At 54.2% G+C, this 13,758-nt stretch overlaps 2 protein-coding genes across 5 annotated transcripts; both read right to left on the reverse strand.

Annotated features, from left to right (window-relative positions):
* Positions 1-216: 216 nt before the first annotated feature.
* Mrpl28 (mitochondrial ribosomal protein L28) lies at positions 217-3,359 on the reverse strand. Its single transcript, XM_021149616.3, has 5 exons — positions 3,010-3,359; positions 2,155-2,307; positions 1,441-1,575; positions 1,268-1,354; positions 217-553 (listed from the first exon to the last, which is right to left on the reverse strand). Exons 1-5 carry the CDS (start codon positions 3,295-3,297, stop codon positions 443-445), a joined length of 774 nt encoding a protein of 257 aa, XP_021005275.1. The 5' UTR covers positions 3,298-3,359; the 3' UTR covers positions 217-442.
* Positions 3,360-3,609: 250 nt separating this feature from the next.
* Positions 3,610-13,448, reverse strand: Pgap6 (post-GPI attachment to proteins 6). 4 transcript variants are annotated; one of them, XM_021149650.3, is made up of 13 exons: positions 13,181-13,448; positions 10,077-10,251; positions 9,784-9,991; positions 9,467-9,594; positions 9,019-9,287; positions 8,597-8,916; positions 8,079-8,169; positions 7,875-7,998; positions 7,497-7,633; positions 6,546-6,724; positions 6,323-6,448; positions 5,198-5,314; positions 3,610-4,918 (listed from the first exon to the last, which is right to left on the reverse strand). In XM_021149650.3, the coding sequence occupies exons 1-13, from the start codon at positions 13,299-13,301 to the stop codon at positions 4,622-4,624; spliced, it is 2,292 nt and encodes a 763-aa protein (XP_021005309.1). In that variant the 5' UTR covers positions 13,302-13,448; the 3' UTR covers positions 3,610-4,621. The 4 variants fall into 4 exon arrangements, with proteins under 4 accessions (XP_021005309.1, XP_021005308.1, XP_021005311.1 ...); XM_021149649.3 differs by having other exon boundaries at positions 6,323-6,469; XM_021149652.3 differs by lacking the exon at positions 13,181-13,448 and adding an exon at positions 12,902-13,100 and having other exon boundaries at positions 6,323-6,469.
* Between the last annotated feature and the right edge of the window lie 310 nt (positions 13,449-13,758).

Consider the following 13,758-nt stretch of genomic DNA (forward strand, 5'->3'; position numbering starts at 1 on the left):
AGAGGAATGATCCGGACAAGAATGCACAGAACTGAGCCTGGCCATGGTGGCGCACGCCTTTAAACCCAGCACTTGGGAGGCAGAGGCAGGCGTATTTCTGAGTTAAAGGCCAGCATGGTCTACAAAGTGAGTTCCAGGACAGCCAGGACTACCCTGTCTCGGGGTGGGAAAAAAAAAAAAAAAAAAAAAAGAACTCACAGGACTCCAGACTTCCAAGCAAACCAACACACTTTACTGTGGCGCAGGCTGCCTCAGACTGTTACTTATTCCAGCCCAAGAACTAGAAGGACTTGACCAGCTTGGACAGGCATCTGCTCCGCTCCAGACTTCCACGAGTCCTGGCACAGAAGGGTTCTCTGAAAAGTCTACCACAGGAACTGTGTGCTCAGCACATGCCAAGTGGGGTTCGCCCACTGCCCACAGGGGAGGCTGAGCCCAGTGCTCAGGCGTGGTCACCGGCTCTCTTCTGCACCACTGCGGGCCTGGACAGAACCTGCTCCTGAAGCCGCTGGACCAGCTCCTCTACGTAGACCTTGAACAGGGGTACAGGGTCCTGAAGGGGAGAGGGCATGGTAAGGCTCAACGTAGCCCAGGGATGGCGCCCTAAGGAGGGTGGCAGCCAGCTGCTTCTGGCTGACCATGGGGAGAAGCAGGGTGTAGAAGGACTGGGGATGCTGCCGCTTGCCATCCTGGAGGGCATCTGACCGCCAAAAGAGGACTGCTTTCCCTTGGTCACACAAACTCACATGCCTACCCCTGGCTTCCCTGTTGGCGGACTGCTGGCCGCCACAGGCTCTTGACTATTCTGGGAAACAGACACAAATGGAACATCCTAGGGGCTGCTGAGGGATTAAGAAAACGCCTAGTGCCGGGCGTTGATGGCGCACGCCTTTAACCCCACCACTTGGGAGGCAGAGGCAGGCAGATTTCTGAGTTCGGGGCCAGCCTGATCTACAGAGTGAGTTCCAGGACAGCCAGGGCTACACAGAGAAACCCTGTCTCGAAAAACCAAAAAAGGAAGAAAGAAAGAAAGAAAGAAAGAAAGAAAGAAAGAAAGAAAGAAAACACCTAGTACCAAAGATCCCTGAGCATTCAGAGAAAGAGAATGAAGGACTTCAGGAGACGAAGCATGCCATGCATTTTCAAAATGGAAGGAACCAAATATATGGCAGCATTTTGGTGTGGCAGACCCTAAAAGCTAGCCTTCCCGCCCGCCCTCGTCACTCAGCCTCAGTGGCGTGAGGTCTGCCGGTACCCAGGTTCTCACCTTCTCCTCCAGAAGCCTCTGCTTCTCCAGGGCCTCCTCCAGCGTCAGGCCAACCCACTCGGCCTCTGCCTCGGGGATGACAAAGCTCTGAATAAGCAGGAGAGGAGGCCGGCATGAGGTGTGGGGGCTGGGCCAGGAGCCTCAGGCAGCAAGCAGGATGGGGAAACTCTCACCCTGTACTTGTCATAGATGGCTGCTCTCCGCTCAGGGTTCTCAGGGTGGAGATGGGGGTCCTGGCGAGCAAGCCTCAGCAGCATCCCTCGCTTCAGGTCCATGCCAAACTTGGAGCCCAGGTCCTCCTTAGGGGTCTGGCAGAAGGTTCACATAGAGTCGGGTGCTACAGCAGGCTCCTCACCCCACCCCCACCCCGTCAGCTGACCCTGTGGGTTCTTCTTCAGCTGCTGGCAGCCCTAAGCTAGACCACAGCAGAACAGGCATTGGGATCAGCGCTAGCATCCAAACCTACATGGGTCAGGCCCAAGGCAACAAACTCCAAGAGGAGAGTAAGAAATGGCTATGACCAGCCAGGCGTGGTGGCGCACACCTTTCGTCCCAGCACTCGGGAGGCAGAGGCAGGCGGATTTCTGAGTTTCGAGGCCAGCCTGGTCTATAAAGTGAGTTCCAGGACAGTCAGGGCTATACAGAGAAACCCTGTCTCAAAAAAACAAAAAAGAAAAAGAAAAAGAAATGGCTACGACCATTGGACAAGTTAACGACTCACAGGGAGTGGCCTCAGCAAGACAGAAAGCTTCAGGGGCTGCACCAACAGGGATTCAGTCCCACTTGTAATAGCTACCCTGGGGTGCCCCCCACTCCCTGCCCATGCAGTGCACTCGGCACTTCCCTCGAGTCTGACAAGACCTTGGAGTGCACTAACCCCTGCTTGCCTTGAGAATATAGAAGTCAAATCCATAGGCCTCATCGATGAGATCCAGGGTCCTCATGGTCACAGTCACGGTGAACTTCTTGTCCAGGATTTCACTGTAAAGCTCCCGAGTAAACAGCTGTGGCTTCCACACCTTCTTCACCCTCTTGGAGAGCTAAGGGTGCAAGAGAAAACTCCCGTTTTCCTACAGACCAAGTGGGCCCCAAAAGCACCCTTCTGGAAGCTAGGCTACTGTAAGCCAGGCCCTCTCCCTTCCTCAGACGCTCCTCAGGACCACTGATGCAGGTCAGGGCCCCTGAGCTGGCTCTGGATACCCACCCACCTAGATGTCTGCTTCACTCAGGCTAGCCCTAATGCTACTGGTGTATGTTCCAGATTCTCACACAGCTGAAACCCAGTAGCCACAGGCAAGTGAATGACACCCTGGAAGGCCTGAAACATACTCTCTCCTCCCACAGGGCTTGCCTAGCAGCAGAGTATCACCAGAAGAGATAGACTCCAGGCTCTGCTCTTGTTAGCATCTCAGTCTTTTTGATTTTTATGTATTAGGAGCAAAGTTATCCTATCCTAAGAATGAGGGAAATGCGCATAGAAACTAGCAGGTGACAAGCAGATTTCACTTCTCCCTCCTCTTCAGCACAAGCTTCGAGTCTATCCTTCCTGCCTTTTCTCCACCACTGTCCCCACTATGTCCTTACTTTTGATACTATCTGATCCAGGACCACCCCACTTCAGGACTGCACTAGACTTCGCTATCGGAGTTAGCTTGCTCTGTAATCAAAACGCTTGTGCTCGTCAGGTTGAGCAGTGCCTGCTCAGCAAAGCATGCAGAACCGCCAAGATGGTCCGCACCCACCTTGTCGTTGTTGGCGTATCTGTAGCCTAAAATCAAGCCCTCTCCACCCCACAGTCCCTGCTGGGACTCTGGAGGGTAGTGAACTGGAATGGGTACGTCCTCAACGCGCTCACGCTGCCCATTCTTGGGGTTGATCTTGAACTTGGTCCCGTGAGGTTTGTAGTGTACCGGGGTCGGCGTCCGTTCTTCTTCCAGTGAGCGCAAGAAGTGGGCGGGCAAGCGCGCACAGATGCCCTGCCGCAGCCGCAGCTTCTGCCATAGGTGCACAGGATACCTGTGCAGCGGCATCGCGCGACCCTCTACTTCTGGGAGAGCGCGCCCGCGCCTCCCGGAACCGGAAGAGCGTCACCGAACGTGCGCCTTCGCTCACTGCCAACTGGCAGCAACGCCCGTCCATCTAAACTAATCCCTTTCCCTCCGCCTCCTTTAGGGACCATGAAAAATTATCTACTGCGAATGCAGTGGTTCAAGGCACCGTCTGCCAAGTGCAGCCCAGGAGTTCCCCAGCAGCTTTGGCAGGCCTGTTGGGAAAGGCTACCCTGAGCTCAAACTCCCTTTCCCTCCAGGGACGCAAGAAAAAAAAAAAAAAAAGACCACTCATTTGGTTTGAAAAATTATTGTAGAATATTAAATTCACCAATTACATAAAAATATGCCTTCATATCTTAGAACAGTAACATTTTACCACCGCCCCCCCCCCAATATACACATTTCCCCTTTCAGGGGCTAAAGTGTGCTTTGGTGCCAAATAAAGGATGTTGGTAGCTTGGGAAGGAGCCCAGAAGCCCACACCTGCAATCCCAGTACTCAGAGCAGATGGGCCTCACAGTGGGAACCATATGGCCTGGGCACACTGCACTACCAGCTCAGTGATCCCAGGAGACCAGAAAGATTGGGCCAGGGCTCCAGAACCCACTCCTTAATCCTCAGTTGATCCAGTAGGGGTCAGCCTCATCCAAGTGCCTAGAGCCAGTACAGGAGAATGCTCACCAGACTGGGGCCTAGGACCCCTTAAGTGAGAAGGGAACACTAGCGAGCATTGTGTGCCTTCTGGAGCCAGACCTCATACAGCTGAGCAGCCCTGCTACCTCAGGCTCTCCCGAAGGCCTCCTGCTCTAACAGACAATGAGGGAGGGACAGCACACAGCACTCCAGGTCTTAATCAGCTCTCTGATGACCCTGGACTCTACCATAGCAACTGCAGCAGGAGAGTATCCCCATGTCAAGGCAGGATGGCATTAAGGGTACAGGATGTCAGAGACAGTGAGTGACCTCTGTGCACTCAGACTTCCTTGCTTGTGGGTCTCATATCACGGCTTTCCAAAGGAAGGGGACCACAGGAATCCCTTATTTGTATCTCCATCCATAACAGCGTGATCTGCCCACACGTGGTACCTGTGGTCTCCAGGTGGAAACAGCTGTGACCGTCAGAGGAATTGGCAGCAGCCATAAAGATTTTTGAGGTGGAGGGGGTCTTCTCTGGAGAAAGAAGCCAAGCGTCTCAGGACAATTTTATTCAGATGGAAACCTGGTTGGGGCTAGACAGGCACCTCTCCCGTTTGTCCTAGCTGAAGAGGTCATTAGAGTTTCAGGTGTCCATGAACCAGCCTTATCAGGTCACTGTGTACAACTCATCCCGATCATTCCTGCAGATCTGGTAGTGACAAGGGAACTTCTGCAAACAGGTCCAGGATCCAGCTTTTTCCTCTCGTGGTGGCAGAAGAAATGCTGCACTACCAGCCAGTAGGATGTGCCAAATGCTGTGGGTGTAGTAGTAATTGTCACTGGTCATCATTGAAGTATACATGGCGATGCCAACGGAAGCCATGGAGATGCCAGGCAGGAGGTAGAAGACCCAGCGCTGCCAGGAGGTCGGGTAGCACTGCCCCCGGTGCCCACAGCGGTATATCTAGAATGGATAGCCACATGGGAGTTGGTTGGTTGGTGCAGACCCAGAGCCAAGAGGTATGGTCTATCCAGATCTGGGCAAGAGAACTGCATATGGCCTCATGCCTAGTGGTTATCGGCACAAGACCTAAGGCACACAGCCAGACTGGGGCTCTATGGGTAGCTGCTACCAGCTCTAAACAGATGTGGAGTTTTGGGGCCCTCCCAGCACAACTGGAATTAAGGGCCTGGCTCTCTTCTCCATGAGTCTGAACAGGAGACTATATGCCCTGCTCCTTACCCACATGGAGGCCATGATCACAAAAGCAAAGACACAAGGTCCCATCAAGTTCCAGATGCCCCTGCGATCCATCTGCAAGGACATGGCGATGACGAGTGTGCCGAGGACAAGTAGTACCTAGGAGAGACACAGTGGTTTGTGAGGTGGTAGAAGCCTTTGGCTGGAATCACCTGTGATAGCACAAGACACGATAGGCACCGGTGATCAGGTCAGTTTCCCAACATTCTGGCCCCTCCTCTGCCGGCTCCTCTTAAGTGTCGCTGGCAGATTCTGCCCCATTCCTGCTCAGCCCCTGGGAGGGAAGTACCCTTCCTCTAGTCCCTTTACTGTGTCCAAAGGACCTTTGGAGGACTAGGTGATGATGTCCACTCCTTTTTTTTTTTTTTTTTTTTTTTTTTTTTTTGGTTTTTCGAGACAGGGTTTCTCTGTATAGCCCTGGCTGTCCTGGAACTCACTTTGTAGACCAGGCTGGCCTCGAACTCAGAAATCCGCCTGCCTCTGCCTCCCAAGTGCTGGGATTAAAGGCGTGCGCCACCACCGCCCGGCGATGATGTCCACTCCTAATGGGCAGTCTTGTACACACTTGCATGACCGTGCATACCAAGCCTTCCAGGATCTACAATCAGGATGGCCTTAGATGCAACCTGGGAGGGGACCCACGCTTAAGTTTCTATCTGCCCACTGCCTGCTGGATCTCCAAATTCCAGAACTTTCTCCTCCCACTCTTTGAGATGATATGTGTGCCCCTGATGGGCAGTACCCAGGCTGTAAATAGAGGACACAGCTCACAAGCACTGAAAAGTCACCTCTACTGTCCAGATGCTGCATAAAATCCCCAAGTGCCCTTAGACAAGGAACCCAGGAACATGGCTCCAGCTTCTCAGGGAGGCCTGCCCTGACTCCTCTTTGAGATTAGGGTCCCAGTCCCCATCTTCTTTCCTGGCGTCCTGATGGCTACACCTTTCCCTCACAGCTTCCTACAACGTCCTCCACCAGTGGATAATGAGTTCTCTTGTGAGATTCGATACCCAGTCCTATCTGTTCTATCCCTCTTTGCCACTTCATGTACTGTATGTGAGGGCCCCTCTTCCCTGGAGCCCGGGCTTGGCATCAGAGGCCACTCACCTGTTTCAGGATTGTCTTCAGACGGGCCATGCAAAGAATGGTCACCCAGGTGGACGCCCCAGAGCCCAGAAAGTCGCAGTACTGTAGCGTGTCATAACTGAGGATGCACAACACTGCCTCCCCGGGCTGGTCACAGGCGTGGTAGAACTGTGAGGTGAAGCAATGAGCAAGCAGACCTGACCTCCCCACTCAGAGTTCCCAAGAGGGTTAGGGCCAAGCCTACCGTGGAGAAGAACATGGTGTAAAAGTAGACTGAGGCCTCGACCAGGAAGGAGCGGTGCAGGGATATAGCAATGGGGGCCAGGAACATGAGGTTGCTGAGCGTGAGCAGAAGCGCTGCTGCCCTCTGCTGGGCTACGGTCTGTGCTGTGCTGTTGTCGGTGCAGCTCCACCCACGCCAACCTGGGGGCCACGCAATACCTAGGCATGAGCTTCTGAACTTTAGGGCCCTTCCTCGCCCAGAGGATGCTGTGTAGACAAGCCTGAGGGAATCCACGGACATAGGAGGAGGAAATCCACACTAATAGATACTAGTGTATCTATTAGTAGTATATGTATATGCAAGAGTGGGCAGGCACGGGCAAGTGGGGACAAAAGTGGAAGATGCATGTAGGCACGGGAGGGTCTGGACGAGCATGTGTATCCACAGCAGGCATGGTCAGGAGTGGAGAAGGAGGGATAAGCATAGTTGGTACAGGGAAACTGGTATGGATGGGTGTGTGTAGACACAGGTAGGCGTGGCCAAGTGTGTTCTGCTGTGAGCAGGCATGAGCACGGAGAAAGCTGTGTGAACCAGTATGTGTAGGTAAGGGCAGGCAGGTGTGATAAGTTGGTAGGGACAGATGTAGAGATATGTGGACATGTAGGAGCCAGTGTGGCACGCATGGACAGACATAGAGACTGTCGAGGAAAAGTGTGAATCCATATGTAGTCACAACAAAGTGTGAGCAGTAGGACACAGCTCAGACAGGAGTGGTTAAGGCAGACAACTGTAGGCACTGAGTGGGTAAGGGCAGTCAGGATGCAAGCAATGCCAGTCAGGAGGCAGCACCCCACCCCACCCCACCAATCAGTGTCCCTTAAGCCTAGACTGGGGGTCCCAAGTTAGCAGGGTAGCATGAGGAGGAGTGGGAGGGAGTGTCACCCCTGCTTGGCCTGGCAAGCTCATCCTCACCTGCCTTGCAGCTGCAGCCTGCATACACATAGCCGTATCTACGGAGCAGGAGACACTGGCCGTAGGGCCCACAGTCATTCAAACAGGGCACCAGATACAAGATGGTCTCCACGCGAACCACAGCCTGTTCACAATCCCTACAAAGAAGTGGCCTGAGAAGGCTGGTTGTAGAGCTCCTGTTGGCGGCTCTACCACTAGGACTCCCAGGCCTAGAGCCAAGCCCTCCAGGCTCCAATGGCTGGGATTCCCATTTCCCCTGCTTGTGCTGCTGTGGGATGGGGGCAGGTGGAAAAGGAGAACCCCTCCAAACTCATAGATGCTTCCCACTCTCCACTGCTACCAGCCCATGTCATGTTGCCCAGGCCCAGATTCACATACTCAGGACTCTCAGGGCACACAAGCTGCAAGGAGAGGTACCAGTTGTCTGTCTCCGGATAGGGGATGATGAGGTTGGCCATGTGAGATGAGGCACTCAGAAACATGGGATAGCCCTGGAAGAAGGCTGCATGGGGTGGGAGGGCCTGTCAGAGGTGGCTAGAGGGGCCAGTCAGTCTCTCCACCAAAACTGCCTGCCCAGAATACCTGTGGTGCAGTTGAGTGAAGTGTTGAAGCTGAGGAAAGGGGAGGCAGCATTCACACAAGCTGCTACCAAGGTGCCATTTGTGACCTCTGTCTGGAAGGGGAAGTAGTGTAGGTTAGCCATTGTCACCCCTCAAAGGCATCTAAGGAGCAGTTTGCCTCCCCACCTTGTACTTTAGCTCGGTCATGCTGGGTCCTTTTTTTGAGGGGAGGGAGGCCGCATGCTAGCCCAAAGTTCATCATGGTCCAAATTTTCTTCAGCTGAATTACCTTCAGCTGTCTCCTGTTCTGGCCATTTCCCTGTCCATTTGCACAGATATAACTTCTACCAGGGACAGGGCTTCAGGTAGGGGAAATCTTTTATCCTGAGAGGAATCCCCTTCTGGCCCATGCTATTGGTATCATGCTACCGCCTGACAGGTCCCTTCACCCCAGTCTCAGAGCTGAAGTTACCCTGTACCCTGAACCAAGCCCAGGGTACAAGCAGCTGTAGACTGCTTCAGTGGGCTTCCAGAGGATACCTTGTTGGTCCTCAGGACGATGATGAAGGAGCCTCCGCTATCCATGCCTGTATCAAGGCGGAGCTGCATTACAGAAGGCATGCTTGAATGCACCAGCACGAAGGCCCCATTCAGGGGCTGGAAGTGTACAGACACCACATCTGTGTCCTCCCTCAGGACTGGATAGTTCAGGAGACAGAAGGGACCACTGTCCTCCCTGCTACTCCTGCCCAAGTCCCGGTGGACAGCGCTTTGGGACAGCTGGATTGCAGAGGTATTGTAAGTCTGGTTTGGGTTGTTTTGTATAAGATGATGGACGGTCACACTCCATGGCTTACATACTGTCAAAAAGACAAGGGGCTCAACCGGAAGAAAGCCCAGAGCTTTGGGGGAGGTAGACAGAGCCCGTCCACCCCGCCCCGCTTCCCTCCCATGGAGCCCACCTGTAAAGGTAGCTTTAGCAGTAAAGCCCACTGTCACATGAGGTTCAGCTAGGCTCTCAAATGTCACTTGTAACCACCGGCCCCAGGGCGGAGAGGACAGTAGCAAATGGCAGGATGGAGCGAGGCCAGTGCAAGTCAGCACCCTCTGGAAGTTTCTAGGCAGGGTGGTTGCCCCCACTGTGAGACGTACTGGGCAGCCGGGGCTCACACTGGACACGCAGCCCTGTAGTTCCAATCGGAGCTCCTGGGTGTATTCAGGGACAAAGATCCTGTGGCAAGGTGGTGACTCAGACTTGCTAGCTCGCACTGGGCACTTATTTCTCCTAACATGCTTACAGGGAGGTATCTGACTTCGCTTTCTCACCTGCTAGATGAGATGGTGGTACCACCCACCCTAAACCCAAAGGTTGCAGCTACAGGTCAGACTTGGCCTCCCCGATCCACTCACTTGAGGTAGCTGGGGTAGGAGAGCAGCGTCTGTTGGAGGGGAACATCAGGCTCTAGAGTGGAGACTTCAACCACCCTCATTACCAGCATATCAGGCTGGAAGATGTAGGCACAGGTTGGAACAAAGCCCTGGGGGGAGAATAAGGCAGGAAGTGATAGGGGTTAGAGAATGTAGGATGTAGGCCAAAGGAGAAGACGGAGTTGAATCTAGAGTCGGGTAGCTGAGAGTAAGGTCTGCCCAGACATTGACAAGAGGCTGGGTCCTCCATGCATCAAGCAGTTGCTTCAGCCTCCATGCCAGGAGGTCAGCCCCCTCACCTTCACCTGGATCTTCTGGGAGGAGGGAGGGAGGTGAGCAACGAGGAACCAGTCCCCAGGCGCGGGGTGGGAGATGTTGACTGACGTGTTGTCCAGCAGCATGGTGCTCAACAATGCCCTGATGTGGAAGGAGGCGTGGCTCAAGGTGTGGTCAGGGAAGCTGGTGCCCAGCGGGTTGATGACAGGAGGGGCGCCGTAGCGGAAATGCCTGGAAGAGATCATGTCAAGCAGGGGTGAGAATCAGGGTTTCTGCCGGGCATAGGTGCTGGGGGTGCAGAATACTGGGTACCTACACTGTGATCTCTACGTCAGTGCATGAGGGACCTCCCTGGGACACGTGCAGCAGCCAGCGAAGCAGCACAGTGTCCGGGGGCACGCGGAAGTGGAAGAGCCGGGTGCTGCCATACCAGCTGTAGAAGGACAGCTTCTGTGGGGCCTGGGAGAAGTGTTCAGATACCAGTCCGGCCTCTACAGGGAAAAGGTGACAATCAGGTAGGTGGGGCAGGCACACAGGAAGCACGGGCTCCAGGAAGTACTTGTCCCACCCTGAACTTTGTCCTTAGCCAAAGTAGAAAATGCCTTCTGGCGCCTGCAAGTTGCCTGCGGTGATCAACAACAGTTTCTCCTAAAACTGAGCAGTTAATCCTCGGCCTCCTCTCTCTAGATGGCCGGGGACTCTGCTTTCTCACACTACTGCAACATGTAAACAATGAAGTCAGTAGCCCTGTCAACCACCGCCTTCAGGTAGACCCTCCCATGGTGGGTCTTTTTGTGAGCTAGTCATTTGTACCCTTGCACTATATTCTAGTACATCCAGGCCAAGAAATGTGGAGCCTGAAAGACAGCGGGGGGGGGGGGGGGGGGCGCAGTCTGGAAGAAGATCCCTCTTCTGTTAATATCTACCTTGAACTCAGGGCCACAGCAAAGGCTCCTCCCACCTCAACTCTCCTGAACCTCCCAGAACCACATGAGCAGGTAGGGAGGCTTAGGTTCAGAAGATGGCTGTCTCTCCAACTTGTTATGACTTAGGACACTGCCAGATCCCTACCTAGTAAAAGACCATGATGAGGGACTGTAGTTCAGAAGCCTGGAACCAAGGGACAGGTGGCCTCTCTGTTCCAAATGGGTGAGATCTCCAAATGCCCTTAGGGCACACACCCATGCATGTTGGTGCAAAGACAGAAGACCAGGCAGATAAACTCCCTAAAGCCCCCAGACTAGGGCATCATGTGGCCTCAGGCCCTGCATCATCTTACAGACTCCTACCCCACACCCAGTGGCAGCTCAGGCCTTGTGCCTGTATGATCTTGGGTGCCCCTTACCTCTCTAGATTCCTGTGGATCCCTATGGGTAGTCTAAAGCAGACTGCTTTTCCCTTTGAAGTTAATGAGTAATAAAGTGCTTTAAGAGAAACACAGTACTATTTGGCGCCCTTCCCACTCAGGAAGCCTCCCTTTGCCCCACTGTGAAAATGGTGCCTGGTTCCCCCAGGAGAGAGGAGAGGGAGTCAGGTGAGCAGTTGGCTTTCTTGCCAGACATGTGACTCCTCCAAACAGAGGCACCTGGAGAAAAGCTAGCAGCCTGCTGGAGGAAAGCAAAGGAGCCTGGCATGGGGAGGGCAGAGGGAAGCTCCCTCAGTGAATTCCACACTCTCTGCTATCTGCAGGTCCCATTCACCAGGTTGAGGACTGAATACCAGGAGCTGCTACATGGTAATATGATAATGGAGCAGAAAAAAACCGTGAGGCAGAATATTGCTCTCTCTCAGCTGAGGCAGAACAGGTTCCCCACCCCCTAGGACTGTGGGGTCTTGGATAGGCAGATATCCAAACCTCTGAGGAAGCCAGGTGGGAGAGATTACCCTACAGTGTACAGCAGCACCCTTAACCTGCTAAGGGAAAAGCCCTTGGACCCCACAAAGCCTTTGTGAAGGGAGGGACACTTGGAATAGAGCTGACATCTGTGATGTTTAGATACTTACATGAGACCCAAGTACCAAACTCTCATGTCTAAATAACCTCTCCAGACTTCCTTGATAAGACACACACTTTGTTGAACATATATGACCTAGACAACAGGCATGGTAGGGTGATACCTGCCTGCCCCGGACACCCCATTGGCATAAGGTTGAGTAGAGAGTGGGAAAAGAAAGTCCTGAACTTTCCCTGAGAATTTAAGCAAAGGTACTCTGCCCCACACCTTCCAAAACCCAGCAACTGTCAGAGATACTACCCACACGTCAAAGCAGCCATGGCCACAGAGCCACTTGTCCCCCCACCTAGCCATCAACTCTCACTTGGGCTTAATCCCAGGGCTGGAGAAGGAGGAACAAATAGAATGTGGTATGGAGCAATTTATCAGAAGGTCTTTAGGGAACACTGCCTTTCATTTCAAACTATACCAAGCTCAGAAACCAAACACAACAACCCTCAAAGAAACAGGAGCTCCGGGCTGGAGAGATGGCTCAGCGGTTAAGATCACTGACTGCTCTTTCCAAATGTCCTGAGTGCAAATCCCAGTAACCACATGGTGGCTCACAACCATCCCTAGTGAGATTTGACTCCCCCTTCTGGAGTATCTGAAGACAGCTACAGTGTACTTACATATAATAATAAATCTTTAAAAAAAGAAACAAGAGCTCCAAGGGAGGAGAGGGTGGAACGGTCCAAGGAACACCAGGTAGCACAAAGGTCTCCCGGGGAGTTTCCCGCCGGACAAGAGAAGGGAAAGTACTCATCTTTCCTATTTCTAAATGTCTGCGGGTAGGCAGAATACAGAGGGTCAAAGATCTAACTGCCTCCTTAAACTGTAGTCCAGTGCGTTCCCACTTACGGAGCAGAAATAACAAAAAGCAGTTAGGAAGCTCCCCTATAAGGGAGTACCCTTTCTTTACATCCATTCTGGTCAGCCAGCTTCTTTAGGGTCAGCTGGCAGCACAGTCGGTGAGAAGCAAAATCAGCAATCAAGAGTGACCTTCCTGGGATTGGAATATGAACATAATGCTGGTTAGACCCCCTATTCTAGGGTCTGCCCAACTTTCTCTAGCTCAACCCTTCTACCAGATACTGTCCCTTGCGTCACCACGGTTCAGCTATTCTTCGGAGATAGGTTCCTCTACCTCCCAGCTCTTGGGTGCCACAGTCGCGTCTCTAAAGCACAGAAGAAACGGACCGGTAGGATCCGCTCCAAGAGAGCGAACTCGGCGGGCCCGGAACGGAAAAGCGGGCATGGGGGTTTTTCTGGCCCGGATGCCCCGCAGGGGGCGCAACCCAGGATGAGAACCTCGTCTCAACGCTGCGCCAGGTGAACGTACAGGTGCCCCCCGAGAGTCACAATCCCCGCCTCCCGCCCGCCCCCGGCCCGCGCCGCGGATGGCGCTGTAGGCCCGCGGGCTCACCGCTCTCCTTGCTGTTGCTAGCGGCGGCAGGCGGAGGCCGAGCCAGGAGCAGCAGCAGCAGCAGCAGCAGTGACCCGGTCGCTGCCTCCCGCGCTGTGTCCCCGGCCCCAACCCGGCCCATGGCTCGGCGCTCAGCCCGAGCTACCCCTCCCGCGTCCCGCGCCGCTCGCCCCCGCCTGGGCAGCCCCCGCCGCCTCTGCGGCCGCCGCCACTGCCTCTGCCCGGAGCTCCCATGGCTCGGATAGACCTGCCGCCAGCGCCCCGGGCACTTCCGCCTCCGAGGCCCCGCCCCGCGGGGAGCCGGCCTGCGGTCTAGGTTCCTGAGGATGCTGGACCGCGTCACCTTGGCCAGAGTGGAGGCGAACAGCAGGAGGCCGGAAAGGTCTCATTGGAAGGGGACATTGATTCACTGGGGATCACTCAGCTTGAGGGGGTGGGCGGCAAAGGATGAAGGGTCCTGTCCAACGCTTTGAGGTACCAGACGACAGATGTCACGTGGGAGACACGGAGGCGAGGTGTGATGCTGGGCAAAGGGGCCACGCAGGGCACTAGATCGGGTACGGAGCAGAGGGATCACT

This window comes from Mus caroli, unplaced genomic scaffold (assembly GCF_978045245.1).
Source record: "Mus caroli unplaced genomic scaffold, Mus_caroli_1 scaffold_18, whole genome shotgun sequence".
NCBI lineage: Eukaryota > Metazoa > Chordata > Mammalia > Rodentia > Muridae > Mus > Mus caroli.